Source organism: Solenopsis invicta, chromosome 4 (assembly GCF_016802725.1).
Source record: "Solenopsis invicta isolate M01_SB chromosome 4, UNIL_Sinv_3.0, whole genome shotgun sequence".
NCBI classification, from domain to species: Eukaryota; Metazoa; Arthropoda; class Insecta; order Hymenoptera; family Formicidae; genus Solenopsis; species Solenopsis invicta.
The window spans coordinates 402,224-428,599 of record NC_052667.1 but is presented as its reverse complement, the minus strand read 5'-3'; the positions used below and the strand labels follow the sequence as shown (position 1 = coordinate 428,599).

Genomic DNA, 26,376 nt, shown 5'->3' with positions numbered 1-26,376 from the left:
AACTGTCAACACGCTGCGCGCCGCGCGCCGCGCGCCGAGAGCAACGCGAGAAACGTAGCCGTCCGAATTATAAGAGTCGCATTGATATGCGAAAAGTCGAGAAGAGAGGAAAAAGAAAAGATGGGGGAGGAGGAAGAATTGCGCGGGTAGAGTCGGAGAGTGGAGTACTCACCTTTTCCAATCGTCTCGAGGCACTCGAGATTCGATTCGGGAGATTAATGATCGGAGGATCGAGACGATTCTCTGCCGAGCGCCCTCGGGCTACGAGACGAAACCCCGTTTCCTGTCCTACCGATTCGAGGAACGAAGGACACGAAAAGGAGATCCCGTCTTGGCAAGCGGACCGCAAAAGAGATTGGGAGTACCATTGATATATGAACTGGATATGCGATCCAGCTTCGATCTTAGTTTATCTTTGGGACAAAATCGATCTCGTAGTATCGTCAATGACACTTGACAACTTAAAAGCATATAAAGATCGATATAAACATCACGTCATCGTATCACTCGCGTGTGTATCGTGAATTTATTACGAAATTCAACGAGCAAGTTAAACGTCATCTTTTGATTTGAAAAGATAACTTGTAAATATTCTATATGCTATATATTTATAATATTTCTGTTTTGAACTTATAAAATAGTATTGGTTTTCGTACCGAGATATCGGAATATTCGCAGCCGTATCTACCAAATAGCAGCGCACAAAGATTTCAGAGCAAAAAGTTACGCTTTCGTAATGCTAGCAGGTCGTTGATTCGTGGTCGTTTATACACGGTGTGACAACCGCGCGTAATATCGAGTAAATCGGGGAAATTGAAACTCGGCGGTTCCGCGATATCGTTGCACCGCATAGGTAGGTACCGTGTATGTATTACGACACGTTTGTCGCGCGACTACAAAAGGTGCGCGCGCGAGTGCGCGAGGTTGGTGAATACCGCGTGTGTGAGCGAGAGGGACGGGGAAGGAAGAGGGGAGGGAATCGATATGACGAGCGTTGCATACGCGGGCTCCGGCAGCGGAGCACACGTCCTGCTCAAATGCACACAAGGTCACACGGGTGTCCGCACACGGAAATCCGGATCGGATCCGGTACACCGATGCGCGAATACGCCAGCTTCGGATTTTTGGTTGCGTGTGTGGTACAGACGCGATTCTGTCTCTCTCTCTCTCTCTCTCTCTATGCACTTGTGCCCCACCCGCGTGCGTATCGTGCGTATATCAAAAGCCCATAATAAATAGGAGCGTCCGATATTAATTCCGTTAATTGTAAAGCTCGCTACCGCGGGCTAAAAACCTTTAGGTTGTCCTCTGTCGAAGGTACGCGTTACGAACTCACATATATTGTGTGTGTATGCACATATTTTCCAACGCTCCGATACAAGCTTGTACTCAATGTGCAACGTGAGTATACGTGCACTCGCGCGCGCTTGCGCTCGCGCTCGCATATGTGTTCGAGTTCGCCAAACGTGCGCGGAACCGACGTCGGCTAATGGTACGGAAGGGGTGGTGAAAATAAAGAGGGTGGTCGGGCGGAGGCTGTAATTAAAACAGGAATGTTAATTACTCTTTGCATTACCGAAAAGCCTGTTATTGCCAGTGGACGTGCCGCGCAGCAGACTGGGCTGACTAAAATGCTGCAAGTGTAGAGAATATTTCGGATGAGCTCTTTCGTTATTCCGCTGTGCTCGTTAGCTAGATTTCTCCGAGCTAGTTAATAATGGAAAAGTTTTTCTATATGGAAAAACCGATCGAAACTCTATCTGTATTCTCATAGCAATACATATAGCAATAACGTTTAATAAGCAAGAAACTTGAAACGAGATTCAAAAGAGTGATCTCTATAGTACCGCAATTGAAAATGATGAGTTAAATTGATTCGAGTTTGCTGATGCACGCGCTTCGCGTTGCTTCGCGTGCATTTGCGTAATTCACCGATTAGATCGGGAAACAGGTAACATCTCACTCGCGATAATAACCGGGCCCATCGCGTATCGACGCGACGCGACGCGACGCGACGCGACGCGACGCGACGCGACGCGACGTCGTCGCTCGAGCGAGACGATCACGATGTTGCCGTCGAAGACTCGAAAAGAAATTCCGAGGCAGAAACAATTTCTTCAGTCCGGCACGGATGCGAGAGCGACAGTTCCTGGAACCGGTAGTAAACCCGCGGCGTTCAAAATCCGAACGGGTCCCGCCGATATAATTTATGCCGAAGACATCACGCGTTCCTGCGCTCGCGTTGAACCGGGAACGGGGCTCTCTCTCTCTCTCTCTCTCTCTCTCTCTCTGTTGGAGAACGGCATGCCACTCGGACGGACCAGGGCCGCTGGAACACTTAGTTGTCGTTAAAAGGTTTCGCAGTTAAATACAAAGGAGCAGATGAGACAAGGCGGTCTCGGTGGGTCAGGCACCGGCTGAGGTCGAGGGGTCGTAAATACAGGTCCGAATTTCGAGAGACCAAGATGATTTATAGAAACTTAAATCCCCGGGGCTGTTGTGTCTTTCTTTCTCTTCCTCTCCGTTGAGCTGACTGTCTCATCGAGCTGACTCTCTATCTATTTTATACACACGTGCGTGCCAAAACTACCGGCGTGTCTATCTATCTTTTCTTCATCAGCGAAGCGATACGCGCGAGGAGTGCGAGGACGAGGAAAGGTGGTTCTAGTCGTCTCTCAGAAGGGAACCGTACGTTTCTTCAGCAGAGGCCACCCTGCGCCCCACGGAATATTTAATTACAGCCTTTACAGTCGAGCGAGAAGAAAATAACGCGCCGGACCAACGCGCCGAATGGCTCCGCTCGGGAACGCACTGCTCTGTGTTTACCTCGTACTTCTAATTGCTTCGGTTGGGGCGAGTCTGCCATTACGGTGAAACGGAGATCGCGTATCTCTCTATGTCGATGTACCATGTATATACATATATATATGTATGTGTTTTCGCGTTCAATATACAGTAGTAGCCGCGGCCGAAACGAAACTCCCGAGCGATAATTATTGAGCCCTCCCGCTGTTGCTGCTGGCGAGTTGCTGTGCGATTCCTCTGCCGGCAAAGTTCCGGCGAAATCGCCTTCTTCTTCTGCTTTCTTGAAAGAGTTCGCGAGAAAGGGCAGCCGTTCAATAATAGTTCGTCGATAAGTCTCGTAGTAATTGCCAGGCTGAACAACTTTTACGTTTTACGATGAGAAAAAGAGAGCAAGTCTATTTGCGTGTTATATGAACACAAATTATTTTGTCACTGTACTATTAATAACTTGAACCAAGTTGCAAACGCGATATTGTAATTGCTATTCTATTATTACGTCTGCCAATGTACAAGACAGTTAATCGAAATACATAGAATAATAATGTATGTTAAATTAAAAGGTATGTGAAACACATATTTAATTAATCAAACTGATTCGTTACAAAGTTTCATAAACTTTCTTACCAACTTACAAGTTAATGGACATAACTATTTTTTTTTATTTCTCTTTTCGTTTCTATAACATTAAAGATTCTTTTTTAATTAACTCAATATTTTCGCAAATAATTTTTCTAACGAAAGAGGGTGGTGAACGATTGACGGCGCGAGTGCCCTTTCAGCGATACAATAATATTTCCATGGCGAATATTAATACGAGCCTCCCTTTAAACGTGCAGGTATCTTCGTAAGTCGTGGTAACATTGGTGCTGTACGATGGTGTTGGTGAGGAAAAGGGGTACGGCCATGCTGGTGAGGTGGCCAATGGCGCGCGGAGCACCTGCCTCCCGTCTCTCGCATGTTTCACCGGACGTGTGTGCCGGCGAACCGTGTGGGCGTACATTTCTGCACGTGTATGCGTATACGTATCGCGTAAGGGCGAACTCACGTGCATGCGCGCGTACTTGGTCCATGTATACACATACATGTACGCATCCGCGTGCACGCGAATGTTTTGTGCGCACTCCTTTATGGGGAGATTGCATTGCAGCGTTACCGTGGTTAGCACTTGCTCCTTCAGCCTGGACATTTTCCGTACTTTCTTGTGTGTAAAAAAAAAGGGAGAAAAAGAAAAAGAGAGAAACGAAGAAAAACGGATTTACTTCCATTTACTTTTATTTTCGCGGATAAAAATGACGTGACAGCTAAAAGGAAAAAAAAGGAGCGAGCTGTAATTAAAAGTGTTACAAAGACACGGTACAAATATTTTAATGTTTCTCCGCGAAACTAATATTGCGATTATACCGAACGTGATTTGACTAATTATATATAGCCTGCATCCGACTGCCATGCACCGATGACTGACGTCGATGTTTCAACTATCCCCGATTTATCTAGCGTTATTAATTTCTGTTGCGTCGACTAATGCGAGTATTCGTTTGCACCTGGTAGTTAGTCGCTGCTCCTATACTTAGCGAGATGCGTGGAGTGCATTAAAATTGCATGTGAGAACCCGATGCTGCTGCGCCACGCGGGGAATATTCTCTCGTTATTCAGTGCAAGATTCGCCATTCGTTTCATCAATGATTTAATGTTAAAAGTAATTGACCATAATCTAAGAGATCAGAAGGTACGTAATTGTCGCGATGCTCAAGATGCCGAAAGAAGATCGGCTCTTGCGCGTCGCAGCAGGGACGAGGTTGCAACGCGTGCAATTACGCACGCGATCGTGCGAGCTCGTCGATAATCGAAACGATGCGTTCTCCTCTTTGTACGCTTTGCTGTGCAGTTGCGATAATTACGCATGCCTCCGTGACATGCCCGAAGCGTAGAATATCATCGTTATCTTCTATGGCGTGTGTAGAAAACCTTTTTTTTCTTCTTCGATAGAAAAAAAGAAAAAAGAAAAAAAGGAAATATATACTAATGATCACGGGTATCATTTAAGTTGTGCAAACGTCTCAGATCTCTGGTCTCGAGTCATGACAAGATCGCCTGTCGTCAATGACAATTTGTTGAGGATTATCCTTGGAGACACCAATATTGTCTCGGGCCAATTACAATGACCGCGCGGAATTTATGTATCGTTGTTCGCAGACATCCTAGCAGACGAATAGAGATACGAAGCTTGATTAAGCGATTAGACATTTTCTGATTATACAATTAACCAAGACGTTACTGAAAAAGATGGATAAGTTAATTGTCATTAATTCATTTTTTTTTCACGTGTAGAGTGATTTTTGTATAAATTTCTGTAAAATTTTTCGTGTACTTTAGATGAATAATTTCGGTAAAGGTCATGATGTTGTGTTGTAATTTTGGTAAATTGTTTCCGAAAAATAAAAGACAAATGCCCAAGTCGTTCTTCGGGAGACGAGAGAAAAGAAACGATTCGGGCGGTCGGTGAGGATCGCGGTACCAGTTAAAATCTTCATTGCGATCGTCCATTCTTCTTTCGGAGGTCTCCGTCTCCGTCTTGACTCGGATTCGTCCAGGTTCCATCTGGTGCTTTCGCGCGCATCTCCCCTTCTTTACCGTGTAATTCTTTCCGCGTTATTCCTCTTCTTCCCTTCTCGTCCGTCCTCGACTCGACGGCGCGGCGCGGCGCGGCGGACGGTACAACCTAAGGGCAGTGGTGCGTGCACGCGAAGGTCGCACCTTCCAACCTCGTGTCGGTGCATTTAAAGATGAGCCTTTATCTGCGAGCGAGATCCTGGCATGGCCGCGCCTCGCATCGTCGCACCTTGATCTTACGGATTTCCCACGGAGATGATGATTGCACGTTGGTGAAAATCGCGCGCACCACCACCCTTCATTCTTCGCTTTCGATCGTCTGTACTCTGTAGTTTCGACGATCACCTTTCATTTCTTACTGCACACCTCCACTAGCGGAATTTCGCTTAAATAAGATTTTCAATTAAAAACTCTAGATATTTTTGCTAAAATTCTTGGATTAATAAAAGAGATCAAGAGATTTTTATTAGTAGCTCCAGCTGTTAAGACTAATAGACTGTATCTTGCTAATAGCTAATTAATTCGTAAATAGAACTTTTTTTACCGAGAGAAAATCTAAATCATTAACAAATCAGTCTTGATTGCTAAAAAGAATATTATTTTAATAATATTAAACATTTAAGAAAACGCACAATTTGGTACATTAATACAAATACATGTTTGGGTATAAATATGTATTTAAATCTATTTTTTTAAATATTAAATTGAGAAATAATTTGAAAAAAATTGCACTACGATAGCTTCTCAAAAGAACAACGATCGAATTGATAAATTTTTTCGCAGTCGACATGTGCAAGGTGAATCTGCGTGCGAATGACGCGACAGTCCAATGTTCTGTGGCGTAAAGAAGGACAGAGCAATTAATTGCGTATCGTATCGGAAGCGAGAGCCCGGGGCGCGAAATTGGCGCGATAACTCCTCGCAAAATCGTCACGCTGGGAAATCTCTACGTGTCGGGCGAGCGAACCAACGCGACGCGACGCGACGCGACGCGCGCCCGCGCGGGTCACAGAACTCGGTTCTCTGCCGAGGTTCGGTTCTCCCGCCGCGCGCCACACTCGCGTCCACCATAATAATTCCCCTGTGATTTTTATTTGGTCCCGTTTCATTGCCTGGGATGGCCTATGGGCAGCCGGTACGGTCTGTTATTAGCGTCTGGTGCTCGGCGTTATTGCCGTGCGGCTATACGCGAGACTCTTGTTCTCCCTTTCTCTCTTCTTTTCCGCCGTTATTCGCTCCTTCTTGGTCGTCTTTCTCGTTCCCCATCAACGGGAATGGTGGTGTACGGAGCCATGAGAAGAAGAGGGATTGGTTGGATGGGAATCCTTCCGCCGGGTTCGACGCCATACTAGGGCCTGTACGCGGATATCGTACGCCAAAAATGTATTCAGCTCTCGCTAGCATGTTAATAGATATCATTTTTTATTTTTTGCATTTTTCTGTACGATGTTGATACGGAAAGATTTTTTTTTTTTTGGATTTGATAAAATCGTAACATAATTCCATACGTTTATAACAAATAGACGAGACTTGAATCAACGTTATCATCATACCGTGAATATTTGGATAGGCACGAAAAGAACATCAATAAAATTTGGCATGCTTAACGATAAGAATCATGTGAGTAGCATCGTGTTTGTCTTACCTTTATCGTTTCATCAATCGCGTTGTTCTGAATTCCACGTTAATATCGAAAAGAAGTTGCGCAGAGTCGCGTCGAGAGTAAAGACTGCACGTTTGGTAGCTACCGCGCATGCTGCTACGAAAGACATCAGGCTTGTTTTACGGCGCAGTTAAATACGATTTAGGTTTTAATTAAACCTAACTCGGAGCGAGCGCGATGGAGGCGGGTCGCTCGATTCGAGACTTGCGACGGCGGTGGCGACGACGATAAAATATACATGTAGACATGTATATTGGTCTTCGTTTTTCTTCCCCTTCCCATCACCCTTCCCTGCCCTTTCTTCTTTCCGTTCGATAAAAAAAAATAAAAATAAAAATAAAAATAAAAAAATAAAAAAAAATGTGCCGGCCGTGCCGGTAAACAGGCAGAATGCTCGTAAAGACGGTTTATTGCCGGCGAGAATCGGCCGATCGACCTGCGTGCGCTCCTATCGCTATCGTGTTCTCCTTAATGCGATCGTGTGCTACGCCGCTCGCCGCTCGCCGTTCGCCGCCGCGCCGTGGCAAACGCGTGATTGATGCCAAGGTATTGAACGATCATCGACCATAATTTTCAAACGGTCGATGAACGGGATTGCGCCAAGCCCGCCGCCGGCACCGCTACATAAGAGTGAACTGATCGGTCGTGCAAACGCGTTATTGAGAGTTTCGAAAATTTTATTATTTTATTTTACTATTCAATTCACTATATTATTGATCTATATTTAAATTACACTGTATACTCTTTCACGCGTTATTGTATTAAAATTTACAACAAAATGTTTCAAATAAAAGTTAAATAATGATCAATGAATTATTTAGAGTGCTAGAGAGTGCTAAATATGGTCGCATTGTAAGTAGTCATTGAAAAAGATGGTAATGAGGTAAAAGTTTTCAACAATTTCGTATTTTCAGTCAAAGCTGGTGGCTTTGTTGAAGGAGGAGGGGGTGAATTGGGACGGTCAGTGGGAAGCGCGAGGTGACCGCAGGCATAGAGAGCCGGGGTTTGGCGTAATGCGCGCGTATGACGTGTGCGGATAATTGCAGTAGTTGCAGCCACGACTGTGCAGTCGTGGCAGCAGCGAGCGAGCGAGCGAACGAGCGAGCGAGCGAGCGGTTGGGGCTGTGGTGGCAAAGGGTGTCACCGGTCGACCCTCCCTCCGCTACCTACCCGTCCTTCCCTTTTGCACCACTAATCAAATTCAAATGCATATACCTAGCAGCCAGTGCACACACTCGTGCCGTTGATGAAATTATGGTCGACTGCACTCTGCACCGACGCGACGCGACGCGGCGCGCGGCGTGGTGCTCCCGCGCGTCAACGACTTCGCCGAGTTATAGTCGTGCGATCGTCGATCGGAAAAGATCGCCAACGTCGATGTGCGCCGCGCCATATTCGGATAATGCGAGCGAGCATTAACGGCGATAATGGAATTTCTAAGTAACATGACATGAAACGTGTCCATCTGAGTTTCGATCTAAATTACTCTGAGATGTCTAACGTACGTTTTCGAGAAAAATGTAATTAGTTGTTATATGTATATTATGATCGCGAGGATATATACAATTTATTAAGAGGAAGATAAAAAAAGCAATTAAAAGATTCAATTTTATTGAAAACACATTCTTGCACATTTGTACGATTTAACAAAATCCAAGTATTTTATATTGCAAATATTTATTTCCGAAGCGGAAAATGGACTCTCTCTCTCTCTCTGAAAGGATAGAGTACCGAAACGAAGCGTCGATTACGTGCTCATTGAAGGATCTTTGAGGGAGGTAAGGCAGAGATAGATATATCTGCAGAAGAAGGGGAAGCGTATCGTCTACGATACCCCGTCCATCCTGCATAGCCGTGTACGGTGCAGTGATGCACATAATGGGCGGGATGTGCACTTGCCGCGGGAGCCAATTATTCGATACGGCGGTCGGTAGACTCGCTATATATGCCGCCGCTATCTCCCGCACGCATCGCGTATAGACCTCTGGCCATGTCCTTCCTTTTTGTCCCGATTTTATTTTTTTACGCATTTTTCTGATTTTCTCTCTTTATCTTCTCTCAAGAAGATTGAACATAAACGTTTATGGAAACGGAAGGTATTTTAACAAAAACTGCGATAACGAAGGAGATACTTTAAAACTTTATCAAATATTAACTGTTACGTTATTACTGTTAATATAATAAAAAAGTATCAATTACTTAAAGAAATTGGAAAAATATAATTTTATGCTCGATTATAAAAAGGAAGCAGGAGCTAGTTTTAAATAAAGGGTGTGAATTCGAGCCTGTTAAGAAGTCGTAAGAAATCCGGATTGAGACCAGATAAGCGGAAGTAAAGTGCTATTACAATACCAAATAGCGGATTGAGAGCGAGTCCCCTTGCCATCGACGCATCCGGTGGACGCATCGCGACGACGTTTCACCCCGGGGGCAACAATGGCAGAATCCTTCAATTGTATTGAAATCCTGGCGAACAAATGTGAGGCTAAATTCGTCAATAAATCTACAAGTCAACCAGCCCGCCGTATCTTGCCAACAGTCTTTCTCCCTGTGCGGATCTACATGAGACGTATAAAAGGCGCTGATATATTTATGCTTGCACGGGCGTATGTGTGCGCGCGTGCATCGAAATAAGAAACGCATTAAAATGCAGCCTTTTATCTCACGAGACACCTTCGCACCCCTATAATACGGTTTCTCACGCGATCGAGGTGACCGAAAATAAGCACCATTTTTAAGCCGCTGAAAACGATGCCAATTCTAAACAGAAAATAGTCTACTCTTACTTTGACTTTACGGTATACGTAACACATTTTAACGTAGTTTTAAAAAGTTATTTTATCTCGTTGGACAAATTTCTCTTTTATTTGTTTCTTTTCTTTATTACACAAAACAAGATTTAGAAAAGCTTTTATTTTTTTATATACTTTTATATGATTATAATGTTATTTTACCATTTATAAGATTAAGTAACAATGTGACAATAATAGATATTACATTTATTAAAAGTAGATCAAGACACATAGCCTTCCAATGTTTTAAATAGTAAGGTAGGGAATAACATTTTATGAGTCACGTTCAACTACTTAATGTAACGATCTCAACTGTCCCAGGCGATCTACTGCCATCGTTTTACAAGCGCTTCGTGTTATCGTGGAAAAAGTAACGGAGGACCGGCTACAGCCGACCTGACGCGCCCTACAGGACACCCACGATATCCCGCGGGATATCGCGGCCGATCGTTTCGTAAGAGCTGCTTATGCAACTTTGATGAAGCTTTCCCGATTCCCGACGCGGTTGCGCTCTCTCTCTCTCTCTCTCTCTCTCTCTCTCTCTCTGCTTCCACGTGTATTCACACGCGTACGCGCGCGCGATTCGATAGCGCACTTACGCGCGCGGCGCGCCTGTACACGTCTGTCTGTCTGAGATATTTCCTATCATTGTAAAACTACGACAGACACATCGGATCGTAAACCGATCGGGAAAACGATATAGAATTCGTTTGCGTATTATATGTATGCCACGTGGATACACACATGCATAATGCAGGCTGTTCATACATCTCGTGAGAGAGGGAGAGAGTAGCAGAAGTTACGCGCGTGAGATTGTAATAGGGCCGATGTGTTATCTGGTAATGGTTTTAGAAGGGCGACACATCCCTCAGTGTATATAAAATCGCCGAAGCGCTAGGATCTGTATAGCAGGAAACGCGAAAGATCTCGTGGCATATGCGAAATCCTGAAATATAATCTCTCCTATGTCTTTTTCTCGTGGCCCCCTTTCTCAATCCCCGTGGCCAACAATCGGTCCTCACGGGCACGTAAAACTCCTTGAGACGGTCGTACGATCTCCGCGAAATTGGTTTTATACGAGATGACGGTGGATTGCCTATGTTCTCGCAAAAATTCTCGCTTCGCGCGTCACTTGCGAATATTCAATGCTATGTACAAAAATAAGGCTATTATTATACATCAGACGACTAAATGAAATAAAACATTCGTTTTGATTACACGTAAAGATAGAATTCGAGATGTCTCGTAATCTCACCCTATGATGTATGTCCGCATCTGATTTCTCATCGCTTCTCGATTGAAACTTTTTGAGGAAAGTATAAACGGACGCGCACGTCTTTGCGACGAGAAATTTTTCTAGCGTGTACGTAGCGTGTCTTTAAAAGTTCGATATCCTATTTTTGCGAATTCCATTAATTAAATCTCGATTTATTGGAATTGTTATTTCTAACGATTAAACATTATTCGCGATCTCGATTCGACTAGACCGATAGCGTTAAGACAATCGATTTGAAATTGGAATCCGCGGTTAATCCCTTTTTTCAGGAGACGCGTGACATTCGCAGTTTAATGCATTGGCGCATTCTTGTCTCACGTGTGGTCGCAGCAAGCCTAATAGGTTCGATTACTTTCGCTCGTTTCTTTTGCTGTCTCACTTATTACCCGTATGATAAAGTTCCCGTGAGACCGTCCGCAACCAGTTTTTCTCTTCGCCACTGGTCGTATTTTTGCATGTAATCGCGGCAACGTAATTCTCCGCGGCGCGGCGGCACTCTCGCTATTCGTATCTTCTTGCAATCGAACGTGTAATTAAAAGTGCCCCCTTCTCCCACTTATTTGCGCTCGAGCCCACACACACACTCGTGCTTTTTGTTTGCCAAACTTTTTTCGCTCTTCCAGATTGACGTCTGCCGCGTATTTTCGTGCATGTTCGCACTGACATTCGCTAAAACCGCATTTATACACAGTTCACCGACAAACTTTTCGTCGACGCGACGTGAGAAGGAGAAAGGGGGTAGAGGGCAGCTGTCTCAGACATGTTCGAGGAGAAACAATCGATGGCTTTTAAACAGGAAGCATACGCGTTTTCTATGGGGTCGACGTTATCGGTACGAAAACGTGCTTGCGCTCCGTAAAAGGACGACGTGTCTCGTGTCCTCCGTTTCCTTCGTTTCTCGCTTCCTGCCTGTGAATAAGCCGGGGTTACACCCTCCGGCTGCCGCGAGACACCCTTCGTCAAAGCACAAAGCTCGCTGGCTCGTCGTCGTCTCGTGATGCCGGAAAGCTCGGCAGGCGCTACTCTTTCGCCATGTCTCTCTTTCTCTCTCTCTCTCTCTCTCTCTTTCTCTCTCTCTCTCACACGTGACGACCGACTCCTCCGCATCGTTTTGATTTACGTCGGACCAGCGCCACTCCTTGTTCGTCGTTTCCTCGAATATACACCGTGTCTTCCATTTCACACAAAAGGTACTATACGCGTATTTAGCGGAATTTGCCGAATAAGATTTAAGATGTAAGAAAGCTGGAAAAAGCTTACAGATACAATTGCGATGTGTTAATTAATTTTGATTTACATTTACATCATTTTACACGCATAGGAGAAAACGATGTTTCATGTCGTTAAATATAATTATTTCAATGTTGATTTGAAGACTTTTAGAACGATATACATATATAATAATTGTATAATTTGCGTTAATATCGAATCTAGGAAATGATATTGGCTGCCACTGGCAGGAAATAGTTTCACTGCCATACATCATTTATCATTAATATTCGAATACTTGGCGATTACATTTTGCATACTCTATCGCATGATTCACCGTATAATTCATAATAACACGTCAAAAGTTCTTTTTATCGCGCGAGATGTTTCGGAATTAATCATTCAACCTCGCGCGATAGATCGTGCGTCGCAACCGACGGGCAGCGCGAAACGAGCCGGGCTCGTATCGGAATTGCGAAACTATTTGCCCTATATCGGGGCAGCGTGCGCGCGCGCGCAAGCGTAATTTATCTCGTCTTACATCTCTCGTTCTCCCTCTTTCGTGGTACGTCGACGTTACGAAAGGCCGCACTGTTCCTCGGGGTACATGGGATTATACCGGACGTATCTGCCTCGCCAGGAGAAAACGCGCGCGCGTTCTGTCCTCGCAGAAATTAGCATACCGGTTTATTAATTACGGCATGAACCTCCTTCTCCCGGGTGTCTGCTTCTTCTTTCCCTTTGTACGCGAGCCGCGAGTCAGACGCGTATAAGATTCGTATAAGATTCGTTCTCGATTCCCAGCGCGACTCGCTGCTGCTGCCGCTGCTGCTGCTGCCGCTGTTGCTGCAAAGAAGAGCTGCTGTTCCTTTTTCTCCTCTTTTCTTGCGAGCATAAATCTCTCTTCGCCCTTCGCACGACTGCTTTTTTCAGCATGCCGACTATGCACGCGCGCGTGCACGCAGCTGAGTTGTTATCGAGCAAGAGTTTCGTCGCGCGTCATTATGTTCAACGAGGGGGAAGTAACAGGAAACGTATCCTTGTCGTGCATTCGTTGCGGACGAAGAAACGTGAACAAGTAGGTTCGAGATCCACGCGATTCGTTAAATCAGTTTTTACATTCATGATCAAAATTGTCTGGTGATTTATCTTAACTCATAATACATAAAACTTTTTTCTTGCGTAAGACAACACCATCGATCTCGATTTATATTATACGTCGTTAAAGCGTAGTCTTAAAACGCTCTTCGATTCATTCGGAGTGAGACAATTTTCGAATAATTTGTTTCTCTTTCTGTTTCAGGTAAGTACGAAGCGTCCAATTCCCGACTGAATAGCCCATGGGGGGGTTGGGATCAAATTTCGTATTGGAAACGCAAGTATATGGTATGTACACAAGCGCGCGCCCGCGCGCGCGATCGCGTCGTCGTTCGGTCCGGAGAATACGGTGGATCGCCGATGCGAAAGGTAATCGGAACGCCCTCGCAAATCCCAGCCCGATCTCTCGCGCAAGGATTGCTGCGTTGCGTCGTTTTCTTTCTTCAACTCGGAGCCCATCCTCTCTCTCTCTCTCTCTCTCTCTCTCTCCATCTTGCCGTGAATCTCCCTATATCCGAATGCAATCTAGAACGCATTTTGCGGGCGTCCTGCAGGACGTATACATCTCCCGGCGTATTATGGAATAGAATGGAAGGAAAACGGGATGTAGAAACCGGGTGGAAAGAGTAGGCCTCGGAGGCCCATAACCCCATCAGGGCTCGTCCCAGGGGCGGCATAACCCGCAACCATCCTCCTTCTACCCTCTCCGTTCGGCCACCGACTCGTAACCTCTCGATGGCGGTCCTGCGGTCTCGCCCAACAACCCGAGAGTCTTTCTCCGGTTCTGCCTCTTCTTCTTTAGCTTCTCGTCCCACGAAAAACCCTACCCACCCTACCCACTCTACGACACCCTCCTCGCTCGCGGGGATTGAAAAGAGGTTGTAGTTACTCACTAGGGACCGGCGAATGCAACGAAGCTATAGGCGAATGGAATGAATCCTCGTCTCTTTCGCTTCGATTCTCCCTGAGAACGCGTTATATTAATTCGCCGTTTACTATGTACCACGTATCGGAAAATGTTACTTTTTTCGCTATTTTGCGAACGATATATCTAATATAATCTAACATTATCTCAGATGTACGATACATCGTACGTACATTGGCGTCATATTTGGTTGTTTCGGTAACTGCGTCACACCGCTGCACCGTGGCGTTGGATTTTTAAAAAGCTTTTACTGCGCGCAAATAAAGGTCTCGCCGAGGTAACGCTATCGATATCACTACGGCCCGGACATCTCTTCAAGTATTCACAAGCCACCAAGTGAAACAAAAGACGGTCCACCGCCACGAGATAAAGACACGGAGACCGCGCCGTTAACTCACTTACCCTCCTTCTTTCCATTCGTTTTTCTCTCTCGTTTCCTCTCTTCTTACGACCTTCACGGCTCCTCGGTAAAACGAAAGGCATATAGATGGCCACCTCGGGGCCGCCAAACCCCGATAATGGAGGCCACTAATAAATTCACCCGTTAATATAAAATAATCGTTAAATGCACTTAGGACATACTTACGGCGCCGCTGGCAACAGAGAGAGTGCTATCTTTTTTTATTGAAACCACTTCGTCCTGATATCTTCGTCTCTCCGCAGACCCCAGATATATCTCGTGTGCCAATCTCGTGGCGAGAAGAAAATTATTCTTATTAAAATGTTATATTTCAAATCTTGATACGTGTACAAAATCTTAATTGTAAACCAAATCTTTCAATTTTGAGTAAAATATTTTTTTTGTCAGTCTTTGTGCTGGTTTGGAAGAATCGAAAACTTTTATTCAACTTTAAGTTAATATTTTTTTTTATTAGAATTTGAGCTCATTTGATGAATTTAATGAGTTAGAGATATTAAATCATTATTTTTTTGATTTTTTGGTTAATGAATAAGTACTTGACGTTAGAGAAGAGAATACGCTTCGATGTTTCCCGTACGTATTGACTGACGTTATCCTTAATGCGATACATACTGTTTCGGCGTTATCCTGACGCACTGTTCCGGCTTCAGTGTAATCCTACGTGATACTACGGTAACCGGAAAATATGAATATCACGGAGATAGGTGTCGTATGTAGTAGGAGATACAAATTTATGGCACATTATAGAAAGTAAAATTTTCAATTTATCATATAGTCGAAATTAATTTTTCATATTAATTCGCTTCACCTACAACATAATAAAAATGGATGAAACGTAAATCATCAAGTTGCTTGTGCTTTCACGAAAATTTTCATTGAAAACTTGTTTATTTTTAAAAATCGTTAATTATTAAAAATTAAACTTGTGCCTTTAACGCATATCGACATTGAAAACATTTTACTTAAATTTTACGCTAAATTTATATATTGGCAAATGATAACGTTTTTTACCACGGGATATGAGTACAAACTCCGAAAGGAAATATTGCTCCTCCGTCAAAGTTAATCCGTCTCATAGGTCGAATCCAGGCTGCGAGTACGCCAAGATTCGCGTAATTCGGGAATTCGTAACTTTATCCCTTTCATGCGTTTCCCTCATCGTCGAGAAACTCTGCGGGGTAATTTCCGGATGACAATGATATATATAGGATGACGTTACCGAGGAAAGTTTAGGTGCGAACAAAGTCCGCGAGAAAAACATGCACCGTGTAATTATTACGTGGCGTAAACAAAACGAATGGCGGCGAGCGCGTAATGGAGAAGCATTTTCCGCCTAAGCGCAGTTTTATTAAGTCGCTAGGGCACGAACGAGACAGGGAAAATAAGATTATAAGTTGCTCGACGTATTATGATCGACGACAAAAAACGTCTCTTCCGTATTACTCTGCGTTTCGTTTGCGTATTTATTCACGCTATTGCAGGTTGTAAAGAAAAAAGGCGACATTTGTGTTTCAAATTTGTTGCCGCAATTACGCGCATCAAGACGTTTTCGCACACAACACTGTATTGTGTCGGGGTAATCAAATGGAACAAACGATGTAACGATAATACTATGAAGGTTCATAGGACCGCAGAGAGATGCAGGAGATGGGAGAGGAAAAGACAAAGAGAAACGGAAACAACGAGAGAAAGAGAGAGAGAGAGAGAGAGAATCTCGATTCGCGCCTCATTGCCGTCTAAGCGAAAGCCATATCTCTTTGTGGAAACACGAGCCCATGTATCTCCCGCCTTCACCCTGTTCATCTTCCGCGATCTCGTGGAAGGGCCCCTCTAACGAACTCGACGTCCACTTAGGGGCCCTGAAAGGATGCCCGTAACGAGCCACGCGTACCCCACCTTCGCGAAATTCGAACTCGGCCACTCACGCCCGCGGGCCATTCGCCGACGACTTCGGCGACGACGTGTATGTATCCGCACTCCTACGCACGTAGACTCTCGTGCACGTGCGGAACATCGTGATATATATTATGCACCGGGATGACCTAATATTTTAATAAAATGCGCGCGCCGCTACCATCCATAACTAACTGAGTAACCCGTAGCGAGAGAGAAATTCATTGGGAGAATTGGTCGGAGACCAAAGAGGGCTGTGAAACGCATGAAGAAGAGAGAAACTCTCCGCGGGCACCTCCACCACCACCACCATATCGTGATGTACGGGCAACTGTGATGATCAGCCGCATTAATGCGTCGTGTGTGGTGTTGCTTGCTCCTATAAACTATATTTATAACACTTTGTACACATAATATATTCCCAAGTATGTTACGCGGAATGTCCCGCGTTGAGATCTATCTAGACGCGATGAAAAAAATGCGGGACATGAGTAAGTGAGAGAAAGAGAATTTTGAAAATTGACCGACCGACACACCACACGGCGCATTGATTATGTAAAACGTTCCTAAATTGCTACAAGATTCGATCAATCGAGACTCGTTTACGAGCGCATGATGTCTCGCGGTTACTCCGCTCGGATATTATACGTTATCGCTGCGCGTCGCGCATATACTCGGTTAAAAATAAAAAAAAAATCTGTTACATTGTTACCACACACACACACACACACACACACACACACACACACACGCACTGACGCAACCTTGTGGCGCGTATTTACGAGGCGCTTATTCGCTTTATGAATCACAAACGCGAAAAAAAATCACGGCTTTGAATTTATCGCGTACAACATGGCTGTACGAAGCGCACTTGTAACGATTAAAAATCAGTGTTATTTATTGTGAAGCGTTATTTATATCGTATTACTTTGTTGATATGCATTACTTTCCACGTTATTCATACACAGTGATTTTTAAATTTTCTGTAAAGTAATGAAAATTAACCAACTATAATTCATAAATATCTTTGAAGATATGCTGAAGGTTACGCAAGATTAATTATAATGATAAGATTCTATACAGATTAATTATGTAATTAATTATATAATTAACTTCTGTAAATAGCTCAGAGTTCACGCAGTTAAATCACATCGTTCGATAATTAATGGTCAAGATATTCCACGAGTTAAAAATGTTACATTTCTATAAACGATGACGAGAAATCTGAAAAGTTGTGCGAGATCGATGCGCGTCATGTTATATAGCGCCATCATAATGCTATGCCACGCGGTGGCTATCGTTATGAGTAGCGCTAATCAGAGCGAATCATATCGCACTCTCGTGCTCGTGGCTCGTAACGCTGCGGCAAAGGGATAGCGCAGATGGGGATGGTGATGACGATGAGTGAAGGCAATGTATCCGCGATATATATATATATATATATATATATATATATATATATATATATAGCCCAGCCATTATTATTCATATATTCCATATCACGTTTGTTCATACAAACCTATAGCGCGTGCCCGCAGGCCATACAGCTTGACATGCATCCCCGTAAATAGTCGCAGGTAACCATTTCCGTTCTGATGGGGTCGGCGTATTTGTGCGTGCAATCCCCACGTGTTCGTCGCATCGTAAAGCGCATTCTTTAGCAGATATATTTAGTTTGGTGAATGTAGTATACGATATGTCGCACGTACCATAAAATATTTCAAAATGAGGAATCATACCAGATATCACGAATTATTAATATAACGTAATTAATCTTTTTAGAGAGCAAATATATTTTTAGTTTCTCTCATATCTCAAATTGTTATAAATTTTTAATATGCGTGCACAAAAAATTATATAATTATTTTATCGAAATACGCGCGCTATTATTGTGCTTTTGGCCAGTATCGTTATATATATGCATAATTGCAAATTGCGCAATGTATATCGTTATATTATGCTGTGTCATAGACTGCGCGATGACGAATATTTATTTCTTTCTTCTTTTTCGCCGATTGTTACACTACGAAAAGTTGTAGTGCCCTGCGATAGGTGAAGGATATATTCACTCGATGGAGTTTCGTTGCACAGGGTCGAGTGAGTAGTATTCACAAGAAGGCCGCCGCCGCCGCCGCCGCCGCCGCCGCCGTGCCCAGCGGTAATTGCCGTAGACTGATCAGAGTGCAGACCGCTCGCACGACCTCTCGTTCTTTGCCCTCTCTGGTCCATCCCCCGTCCGGCTTTTGCCTTTCCTTTTCTCTGTACTTTGTTGCCTTTATTTCGCATTTGATTCCTGACAACAAAATTACTAATTATGAACTAATCATCTCGAGAAACGATTGTTCGCTCATTCTTTTTTCTTAATCATCTATCCATTATATAAAATTATATCACGTAATGTGAACGTAATGTAAACATTTTCGTAAAGATATCGTTGTAGAAACGTGCAAGTGTTGACTTACGTGTTTCGGCGTTACGAGATAGAGGAAAATAAACGCGAATGCCATTAACGAACACCTGCTTCCTACATAATTCTTTATCCAGGTGCTCCTCTATAAATCGAGGTAGATGCGGCAACTGTGTATCTTAGATCACGGAGGTTCACGTTGCTCATGTCTCCGTGGGCTTTCAGCGCGCGGCTGACTTACTGCGCTTAGTAGCATCGAGTGACCTACATACGCTTCGTGGCGCATATACTGTTTTCTGAGCTTTCCTCGATCTATCACATAAATGTGTGTATCTTACGAGAGATTTTACACTTGGTTTATTATATTTCTATAACATTAAAGATTTAATCTCTTTAAACAATTCTTAGATTATATCGAATGGAAAAGTTTAGCATTTCACAAGAAAGATTATTTCATCAAGATTACTTTCTACTTGATAATATTATTTATTTCAATTTCCTCATACGTTACATTTTACGCTACATCGCAATTAAAAGTGAAGATAGATTGGAGCACCCTCGTTTGCTTCGTAGACCACCAACCAAGAGATGCTAATCAGTTAATCTATTGTCAGACACGATGCTCCGGGCGTTCCGAGCCGCGACACTTTCATGATTTTCGTGTCTGGTGAGATTCTCACGCAGGCGCGCGAGCGTCTCTCTCTCTCTTAAGTTACGCGTCTTGACTCTGACCTTCATCAACCGGCATGCCGCTTTATCCCGGGCATTGCGACCATGCGGTGCGACGAAATGATTGCGTACGTATAAGCGTATAAGCGCGTAAAATGTGCGCGTGTGGTGCCATGTAAATTTCTGTGTGGCGCATGGCGGGGGAACGGCCGTCTCTTTGTTGGTCGAAGGATACACGTTACGCTGTATACCATCCTTCCGGCCTCGCAGGCAGATAAATAATGGTAACTCTACGCGATTCTGTCTACCGCAGTTCTGTCCGTCTTGTTTGCATAACTAGCCATATTGGTAAACCGCTTCATTCTTTGCAGTTAATATATTCCGACCACATTATGTGTTTTGCAAAATCGAAATTGGTCTCCACTTCTTCCGAGGTATTCTTCTTACTCGTACAAATATGAGAAAATATATGATTAAACTGTATTCTTTTATTTAATGTAATTTTTTTGTTTTGATTTTTTTTTTAATCATGCTTAATTCTCGAATCAGTGAGTTATTAATTACGGTAAAAGTAATAAAAAGTTGATTCAAATAACGCCACATCTGTTAATGGTGGTAATGCGAAATGGCTACTTCATTATAATGCTCAGTATCTCTGCTATCTATTAATTTTCCATTTGCGACATATACGCTGCATCATTTGTTCGAACGTACGCTGTAACTCGATCGGTTCGGAAACTTTGGAATTTTTAATTTAGCTCATTCGTTACATCGTTTCCCCCGCGGCTTTAATTAACCCACTTTATATCGCTCGTATCGAAATTACGTACATGTTCGTGCATTATGCACCTGATGGTCCTTGAAAGCGTCTATAATCGGGTTTATTGCTGCAATGCGGTAAACCACCAGCGAGAATTCGAAATGGATGTATTACGCTCAATGTTGATAACCGTTTGTCAATAATCGGTAATCGGGAATGGGTAAAAATAAAAATTAAACATTTGCGTACGTTTGAACACGCAACACAAGGCATTTCTCGCTTGTACGTAGAGACGTATGTACAAAAGCCACAGAACGACATCACTCCCGAGACATTGATGTGTTCGATCGTGAAAATGCAGCATTTCGCTTGACAGCAGTAAAATCGTCGACGATTACGCGGAACTTATTATCCGCGGCCGTGACTCGAACTGGCTGGTGCGTTTTCCATTATCGCTCTTTTATTCGGTGCAGCAGACGTGGACTTTGCTCGTTCCATTTACTTTTTGCTCGATCAACGTTCATCTCGATTCTATTTTGTAGCACGACGGGGGCCGCGTTCATACTTGCTGCTTTTTTCTTAAATCCTTTGTAAGAGCGCGGTGCCGCAGATTCTCTTACATACACGATCGCTTCTTCCCGCGTTTCGTCTATAAAGTAAGATGGCGGGCGGGATGCCATATGCCAGTCACTACTCCACTGATACACATAACTTGACCACGCGCGGTGCACTCACGAGACAAAGTCGCAACGCGACAGTAATTAACTCATCGTGCACGACTGTCTTTGAGTCCTCTATTAATGCGTATAAAAGCGTGCGTATATGCTCGCGATGTGTACTCGGAGAAAGACTTGAAAGCGTGATCCTCCTTCAGCACCTCGCTTGCCCTTGCAAAAACGCGTAGGAACAATCTCAGGCTCGACGCGGCGAACTCTGAGAGAGCGGATGAGTACATAAACAACACTCTCGAGTGGCACGGCGGGACGCGCTAATGACCGGGATATTAAATAACGATAATGACGCCGTCAACGGGGTCTCCTTTTTGCCTCCTGAATCGCCCACGATGACGACGACGACGACGACGACGACGACGATGCTCTCCGTGCGGAGGGAACGGCCTAGGGGACCGACACTCGATGGCGCCTGCCGCCGCCGCCGCGCCGGATCGGCGAATCGCGCCCGTTGTTTTCGCGGCGAAATTTTACCAACTTAATTGACCGCGGCAAACGGACTCACGAAATAATCGACTTCCTTTTGCGACCTACGCTTGCGACTTCTTCTTCTTCTTCTTCTTCCCTTGTCACGTTCTTTGTTTCTTACCGGATGGGACGGCGACGATGCTCCTCCTGCCTGACGTCGCGTCGGCCCCCGCGATCGATCGCGTGCGAACGCAGCGCGAAAACCTACACTGTCAAGTTCATAATTTATGCCATCAGGCGAAATAAGGGGAACGACCTGCAAGTTACGCGCGTTACTTTGTTTTACGAAATAAAGGCGCCCACGCCGCGATAGAATTTATCACAATATGATAAAACGATATCTCAACAGATTTTAATCGGCTTAGGATTGCAATTTATTTTTATGAAAATTTATTGATACTATGACTAGTAAATGTTATTTTGAAAGCTCTTCTTTGTTTCACAGGTATTTATTTTTTTTACATTTCGCAGATGTGTTAATAGAACACTATAATATGATCAAAATGATCGATCTCGATGCAAAGACGTAGTATCCTACTGCGTCAGAACAACTTTTAATTATTTGTAACAATCTAAAAACATTGTCGTAGATTCATATTAATTAACTTAGAGTCATTTAATATTATAATACACATAGGTACAATTGAAATATCTCGAATATCTTCAAGTTTTTGCAACTTTGAATTTTGATATGTTTTAAGATATAATTGGTTAATCAACTCTATATTAAAATATTTGGATGTTTAACCGCGGTTCATATGGATATATTTCCAATATATTCATGCAATATCATGATATATTTGACGTGACATATAAATCGTGGTATATATTTCAATACTTATACTGGCCAGCGATCCAACGCAATAACCATTTGAAATATGTTCCTCGTAGTGGAAAATCTGCTTGATTGAGTAAAGTTAATTTATTCTGGGCAAAAAAATATTTGGCGCGTTGATAAAAGGGCGTGGACATGGCTCGGTTGTTCGTCGGGAATAGGTTTCATCGGACTGATCGACCGGGCGTGGGAATGCCGATAAACGCATTATTACGGCGATGAAAATCACCGGCGCAACGGGCTGTTTGTATCACGCGGGTGCGCCGCCGGTGCAATGCGGCCGTGGGGCCGGTTCGTAAAATCCAATGAGCTGTCATTTTTATGCCGCGCGCGATGCACACCGCCGGAAACGTTTGACGTTTCACGTAGTAAAATCGGCCGGAGCCATCAAACGTATAGATAAACACGCACGCTATACCGATGTGGAATTTTCCACATAATTCCAGATCGCTATCGCCAGCAAGTCGATTACTTTTATTATCGGTGCATCTACTTCAATTTGCTTAAAAACGGATAATCAACTGTTACTATTAACGTAATGTAACTAAACGCATTTATCTATCACAAAAATACTTGGTATAAATAAGGATAAGGATATTTGAAAGTTTTGTAAAAAATGATTTTTTTCGTTATGTGCATTCTTCTCAAGCGTGATGCTATCGAGATTTCAATCTCGGCCACAGCTGTTGTGGCCGAGATATATTCAGGTTTGCGGTTTTGATGACTTCGCACGGATGATAGTCTATGAAAATCTCGAGGCGGCGCCTAAAGCACTGACAATCACCTGTCCAAGCAGACTCGCGTTGCATCCACCACCGGCCACACTACATAGTACACGATGCACAGGTGCAACGCTACGGCTTACGCGCTCAGTCTGATGGATCAATTGTCCGGACCCAAGTATAAAATGCGTACGATTCCGTTCATCGCGACCTGACTGGAAGATGTCATTCGTCACGATTAAAAGCGATGTCGCGCGTATCATTGTCCATTTGAAATTGTTACGTAAAAGATGATGCAATTAAGATTTGTAACGATCTTCAATTTGAGAAAGTACAATATTTCAAAGATTGCTACGCTGTAACGCGGTTATAATGCGCGCATCTAAAGAAATATCCCTTAATTATAATTAAAATATAAAGGACACGTACGTTTGTCCGTGAAGAATTTAGATGGAGTTTCATTAGAGAAAAATTTTTTTTAATATTATACATCATAAATTGTCACGCTCGTGATAATTATAATCGCGTTCATCGAGTACCATGTGAATTGTCGATGAGTTAACAAAAAGAAAAAATAAAAATACTCGCCGCTCGAGAGAGCGGCGAAAAAGTTTATTATCGATATTATGCCATAATGGGTACATGCGTTCGTGTTGTTGCTGGCTATCGCGCGTTTAGTGCTTTCATTCTGTTACGACGTGGAAAAGCATTGGGCGTGTTTTTCCTATTTTTCGTTTCTCTCTCTTTTTTTTTTGAAAAAAAATTGCGCGTTGCGCAAATATCGTGTCAGTCGCCAACGTATCGCGGAAAAAAGTTCTGCACATTCGGAAATGGACGCCTGGCGAAATGCGCAGCGACGAAATACGTCGGACTTACCTGTGATGGCAAAATACCTCCGAATGTCCAACGGGCGTTGTGTCTACGTGTATGAAAAACAAAAAAAAAAGGTTTTAAAAATACATAGATTTTATTTATAGCCTAGGGGATACTCGTTTGTTGATATTTATTGCCGTACACCGGTAAGCTTTAAAAATGCATTTTGATATGTACGCGAAACAGAGAAAGAGAGAGGGGAATTTGTTCCTATTTGTTTGAAAGCGTTATGCACCTGTCAATGGGTCGGCTGCCATACGTATGTTCGCCCGGAACGAGCGGTCAACACTTTTCTCCGCGTGCATCACGATCTGTTCCATCCGATCGCGTCAATCACTCAAACTCTTCGACGCGCGGGTTATCGATGCACCACCGCCACCATCACCGCCGCCACCAGCACCACCATCTCACCACCGCCGTCGACACCGCTGCTGCTACCCCCCGTGCCGCACTGCAATCGGCCATTCGTCCGTACAGCAACCTCCGTCAATTCGTCCGCACCTCTCTGACTGACGTCCTCATTATGAATATTGTATTTTATGATTGCGAATGTCGACCGCGCGATGCTTTATGCTCGACGGGAAAAGTGATTTACCTCGCGGGACATAAAGAAAATATTGTTAAATCAATGCGTGCTCCGAGCAGCTGTTAATAACATTTTTGGACGTGATTCTCGATATCGACAAATACCTTTGACATATCGCTGTAAAATCAAGCGATATCGATCGCGCCGATCGCGCCGATCGCGCCGATCGCGGCCATCGCGCGCCTCCGAAGAATTATTCCACGGATAATTCCGTCAAGTGTGAATATTTATGTTCACTATCATTTCATCGAATAATTTGATGCGCGGAATTATCCTCGTATCGAATGCCATCTTTTACGACGTCGCCTCGTGTCATACAAGGAGAAATATGGGACTATCGTTTTGATCGCGTTCACGATGGATCGTGTTACAGTGTAATATTTTTATGAGGACTTATGGCCGCTACCTTCCGTCGCGTCGCTCGTTGTTGATACCGATCACTGAAGACGTATGATTTGCATAATTCCGTTTGTTGTTCGTTAGACCACACGTATCTCTTATCACGAATATTTTAGCAGATACGTACAAAATTATTTCCTACGTTTGTCTCGGAGCGTATTATCAATTGGAAAGATCGTTTACTAATCAAAACTAAATTATTTAATGAAATTTATTGCAAATCAATTTAATCGTCAAGATATATTTACATATACAAAAATACAAAGACAAAATAGTTTACGATGTGTGGCTCAAGTATTTAAATTTATGCGACACTACCTTCCCCCTTCCCAACAATATAGCCGATAACATGCCAGTTTACTTTGGCGATTCACCTTATCGAACGTGGCTGCTCCTCGTACTCTGGTTACGGATGTTGCGTGCTTATTCATGAAACGAGCAGCGATAACAATCGCTCCCTGCCTTTCTTTAACGCTGAACAACGCTATTGCCTCGCTTTCAATAATTTCGACCGGTGTCTCAGCCAGTTACATTTACATCGCTGTATAAATGTCTCCTGCAGTACATTTCGTTTCTACTACGTTACAGTTAATGTCCTCGAAGCACGATACATAGTACTAATCATCAACGATCAAATTAATGAAAATTCATTATACGTTTTAACGCAAAGATTGAATTTATTTAAGTTACCGCATATCATCTTTAATATATTAAACGCAAAAGAAAAAACGCTTTTTTCTTTTTCTGTAAACATAAAAGATTGAATTTAACATGTGCTACTACAACTAAATAATTCGTCACAAATCCGTAGTAGCAGGATATGTTGCGGAGAACGAGGCGAGAGAGATGTGAAAAAAAGTGTCGGAAGGAAAAACCATCGTGGATTTTCTTGTAACCGGTATAGCCCATTTCAGGTTCGCATATACGACGCTATTCGTACGAAAGCAGGGAACTAAACGAAGCTTTCTCCCGTCACTATCCACACGTGTACAAGGCGCGGAACTTGGAGGTGAGAGGCAAAGGGAGGAGAATGATGCGGGACGGGAACGCGTGTACGAGGTTACAAGACGAAATAAATACAATATTATGCAAACGGGCGAGGCTGATCGTGCGTGGCAAAGCCTCGGGAATCTCGGGAATCCCGAATAAATTGACACTAAACGCGGAAGGGTCGCCTCTTTCACCCTTCCACCTACGAGTCCCGAGCGTGAGTAGCGGAGCACCTACGCTCCTA

General features: G+C 43.7%; 1 protein-coding gene and 1 long non-coding RNA gene across 10 annotated transcripts in view; one reads left to right on the top strand and one right to left on the bottom strand.

Annotated features, from left to right (window-relative positions):
* The window catches only part of LOC105195795, a 255,143-nt gene that overhangs the window by 46,677 nt on the left and 182,090 nt on the right, over nucleotides 1-26,376 (bottom strand). The gene's annotated exons all lie outside the window — the stretch shown is intronic.
* LOC105195834 (homeobox protein homothorax) overlaps nucleotides 1-26,376 on the top strand; it is a 387,950-nt gene that overhangs the window by 269,071 nt on the left and 92,503 nt on the right. The window contains exon 11 of one of the 8 annotated variants that reach the window (XM_039448646.1): nucleotides 13,659-18,431. The exons of the other annotated variants lie outside the window; for them this stretch is intronic. Within the exon in view, the coding sequence (XP_039304580.1) occupies nucleotides 13,659-13,688 (30 nt within the window). The 3' untranslated portion in view covers nucleotides 13,689-18,431. Of the gene's footprint in view, nucleotides 1-13,658; nucleotides 18,432-26,376 lie in introns of those variants that run through there. 8 annotated transcript variants of the gene reach the window in all.